Here is a 4,301-nt window from a genome sequence, read left to right on the forward strand (position 1 = left end):
CGGGGGGGAGGATGGTGTCGGAGTGCAAGAGGCTGAGTAATAGGTGAAATCAAAACGTCTGAGCACCTTCGCGTCACGCTTTCGAGCAGAATGCTTTTAGCTCCTCAGGTCAGCGTAGTCTCGGCTGCGAACGCGGCAGCGGGGCCGTCCTGTGGCCGGGCCCCCGCCCGCCGCCGAAAAAAAACGCGAGCCGACAGTGCTTGACATTAGGGCTTTTAAACACTGGGTTTGGTCTTCAAAAACGAATTTTCATTTCCTTTCGATCATCTGAAAGGCATGATGCTTGCAGTACGGCTGCCTTTTATTCTGTTTATGAATTTGTTTTCTTTTCCATGTCTGTAGATCAGAGAAGCCCAACTGGGATTACCATGCAGAGATACAAGCTTTTAGCCACCGGCTACATGAGAATTTTTCTTTGGATCTTCTCAAGACTGCGTTTGTTAATTCTTGTTATATTGAAAGTGAAGAGGCAAGACGCCGAGAACTTGGCCTAGACAAAGAAACGGTTGCTCTTAATCTACAAGATAATAGTAAACTTGCTGAACAAGGAATGTCTTTTTCACGTTCTTACCTGACACAGTGCTTTGAAGGTGCCTACCCAGATTTACCTGCAAAGGGTGTAGAAGCACTTGTTGATTTTCTTACCAGTCAGGAACTTGTTTCTTATGTGGCTCAAAACCTGTCTGTACAGGACCTGACGCTTTGCAGAGAGTTTCCTGTCCCACCAAATGTGCTACAGAGGACATTCTTTGCTGTGATAGGAGCCTTGCTGGATAGCAGTGGGCCTGAGAAAACAAGGATCTTTGTCAGGGTAAGTCATTACTTATCATATATTTTTGTACTGACAACAATAACATCTAAGGGTCTCAGAAGTTACAGGGGAAAAAAAAATTAAATACTGTCTTGTACCTTGATGGCCAGAGATCCAGGCAGGCCGGCAGAAGTTTGACAATACTTGTAACAAGACAATTTCTGTTGGGGAGTGATGGTGGTCAGGTGGGGGGTTGTGGGTTTTTGGTGGCTTGGGTTTTTTTTCTTCAAGAAGCACAGGCTGGTCAAGTACATAAAACCATGTATTTCTGGTTTATAATGGTGATATTTTAGATATTTGCTGACACTTGTTAAGGGAAAGTGTTATAATCCATGCACTATACTATAAAATAATGAAATTATTCCATGTAAGGTCACATATATCTTAAATTTTTAAAAAACATTTTATATAAAGGAGGGGCTGAGTTCATAGGTTTTGCATGTAGGAGCGCAAACACCTCAAGATATTTCATACAAAAATGTTCAATTAAAATGCAGTGTTACAAAGTAGTTTTAGTGCCTACAGTCCTTTCAGTCGTCCTTTTCACTTATTTCTAGTTTTCCAGTGGAGAAATGTTAAACTCTTATTTCTGATTCAAGAGCATTCAGAGGTCTCTGTAAGAGCAAGTAGCAGTTAACAAGTAAGAGAGGGATCCAAAGAGGTGAAAGTCCCGTGGGTTGGCATATTCCTTTCAACCTGTTTGCAGAACCCTTCTGATGTACAGCTTCTTGCTTGGAAGCAGCACCAAGTTGCTTACCTCGTGCTCTGAGCTGTGCTTAAGTGTTGTTATAAGCCCTCTCTCGGGCTGGTGCTGCTCCTTCTTTAGGTCTGGGCGGTTGGCTTTTCCCAAGGTGCGCATCCTGTCAGTGGCTAAGTCAGAAACAAAGCTGCCGAGCATAGCAGCGCTGATTATCTGTGCTTAGCTGTGATGGGGCACTGGAGCCGTTTCATCATTCATTTCAGCAATTTATTGTCAGCTGTATTAATGCCTCTTCATACTGTATTTTTATTAGCAGATACCAGAAGCTAGAGCCTTCACCTACCTTTCTCATTAATTGTAACTTCTAAATATTTTTGTTTAGGATTTTCTTATTCCCCAACTGATTGGAAAAGACCTGTTTGAGATCTGGCAAGTTGTAAATCCTATGGGCTTACTAGTGGAAGAACTGACCAAGAGGAATATCTCTTCTCCAGAACCAAGAATTACCAGGCAGTTGGGAGTCAGCACGGTTCTGCCACTGTACTTTGTTGGGTTGTACTGGTTAGTACAATATTAATTTAAAGTGAACTGGATTTAAGATGGGGAGAGGGGAGGAGGGAAGATGGACTTTTACTTTTCTATTCATGCTCTTCGGTCAAGTTATTACAGGAAGGAACCTTCCAGTGACTTCCACAGAAGATCAGCCATTTAGGTGTTGGCAATAGCTTGCTGTAATGATGGATAAAAAGACAGTCTCTGACTAAAGGGCTTCAAAGTCTAAATCAGGCACACAGGAGAGCCTGGGTGTATGTTCTGGGTGACCTGACATAGGAACTTTGCGAATAGCGTAACTGAGTGGCTTTGGAGGGACCACAGCTGTATCCAGGGCTTAGGGAAGGGTAAAGAGACACAGACGTCAAGGGAGGTGGGATTTAAGAGAGCCTTATTTTATATTCCAGAGAAGGTTTTTAGTTTTCAAACCACGGGCACTGTAAACTGGGCAAGAGGAGTCTTGCTGAGATACAGACTGAGCAAGTCTATATCCAGACAAGACTTAGGAATGGCTAGTCGTTCCTGGTGTGCTTGTGTCGGGTGTGGTCGGTGCCTGTCCTGGTCTCTTGCCCAGGGTAACGTTGCTGCTCTGGAGCAGAACAGGACCTTCTTCCACCAAAACCCACATTATTGTTGCTTTACTAAATGAGCTGCAGATAAAGGCATGGGAAGATTGCGTTAACTTGTTCTGATTTATTGTGTTTTGGTTTATATGCCTTCTAAGATTTTTTTATCATATATAAAGGAACTTTTGATTATTTTTCTTCTGGAATCCCTGGTGTCCCTTCACGAACTGTTCCTATTCAGTGCTCAGAGATGTTGATAAAACGGAGCTGAGTACATACTTCACAACATAGAGGACTTCCCTGTGAATCTTTTTGAAGAGGTTTCAAAATGCTTTCTTACCAGGGGAGGAGAAAAGACAGAAGCATTTAACTTCTTTGTTTAAGCTACTGAAAGTAACAAATTTGCATATTTTTAACAGGGCTAACAGATTGAACACTCTAAAGAATCAGTGATATTTTAGGAATCTAAATGAACAGAGTAGTGTTATTCCAGGAAATGGATGCATTTCTGATTTGAGTTTCCGCTGCTGAATATACAGTCACTTATCTTTGCAGGAAAGACCAAAGGAAATGTTGCATTTCTGTGTATATAGAAATTACCTTTGGTATTCACAGACATGGTAGAGAAAAAAAATCTAGCAGCCCTTATTCGTGACATGCAGTAGTGCTCAGGATTTCATGATGAAAATGTTTTTAATTTTTGGGTTTTTTCCCCAAGCGATAAGAAGATTATAGCTGAAGGTCCGGGTGAAACGCTGCTTGCTGCAGAGGAAGAAGCTGCCCGTGTGGCACTGCGGAAGCTCTATGGGTATACGGAGAACAGGAGACCTTGGGATTACTCAAAACCCAAACAAGGATTGGTGACTGAAAAGGCTATCAGCAGTAACTAGATAACAAAAGATGTTTCTGGTTTAAGAATTAATGGCTTCCATGGTGAATGTAGATGTATTTAGGAAAGCAAAACTAGAGTTGTCTTTTTTGACCTTAAGTGCTTGAAATTATAAAATCAAAGATGGTATTAAAATAAAGTCTTTTACTTTTGCACAATGTTTAGTATTTGCTCATTTTCCTAAGCATAACAAAAGTATCCTTTTTCTGAATTTTTGTCTTTTGGCTGAGAAGTTTTTCCATATATCACAGGAGACTGTTTTTAGTGATGTTTAATAATGTGTGACAAAATCTCACTGTACAGAGAAAGGCTTCATAAGCACTTCCTTGGGGATTGTTTTGAGGGTATTGTTAATAAGGTGAGTTGAATTACATATGCAGTGCGGGTCTTTCGATTACATCTGGATTCGTTTGTCCTTGACCTTGTGAAAACATGAAATGTGATGTCAATGACACTGATGCTGTTGGTGGTCCAATTTAAAAAAAAAAAAAGTGCAAATGGCATTTTTGAGGTTCCACTGCTTGCATAGAAACTTTATTTGCCATACATATTGGTTTCTATTGTTGGAGTGCTCTCTGAAAGAGGGTGTATTTTTAATTTTAAAATTTGTAAAAAGAAAAATAAGGGTCATAAAGGCCTGAACCCGAAGACATTGGAGAACATTGCTTAATGCTCGGCTACTGGATAAGCTACAGCCTTCCCTTTTTTTTATTTTTTTATTTTTGGTACTTCTGTTTAGCCCAGGTACTTCATTTTTCTCCTGTCTCTTCTTTTGGCTGCTTA

The 4,301-nt window shown here is 40.8% G+C and overlaps 1 protein-coding gene across 1 annotated transcript; it reads left to right on the plus strand.

Moving 5' to 3' along the window:
* Positions 1 to 342: 342 nt before the first annotated feature.
* MRPL44 (mitochondrial ribosomal protein L44) lies at positions 343 to 3,519 on the plus strand (the record flags this gene model as incomplete). The annotated part of the gene is made up of 3 exons (XM_010290991.1): positions 343 to 811; positions 1,894 to 2,072; positions 3,348 to 3,519. Coding segments are annotated over 3 exons (820 nt in total), but the record flags the coding sequence as incomplete, so codon positions are not given.
* Between the last annotated feature and the right edge of the window lie 782 nt (positions 3,520 to 4,301).

This window comes from Phaethon lepturus, unplaced genomic scaffold, assembly GCF_000687285.1.
Source record: "Phaethon lepturus isolate BGI_N335 unplaced genomic scaffold, ASM68728v1 scaffold32437, whole genome shotgun sequence".
NCBI lineage: Eukaryota > Metazoa > Chordata > Aves > Phaethontiformes > Phaethontidae > Phaethon > Phaethon lepturus.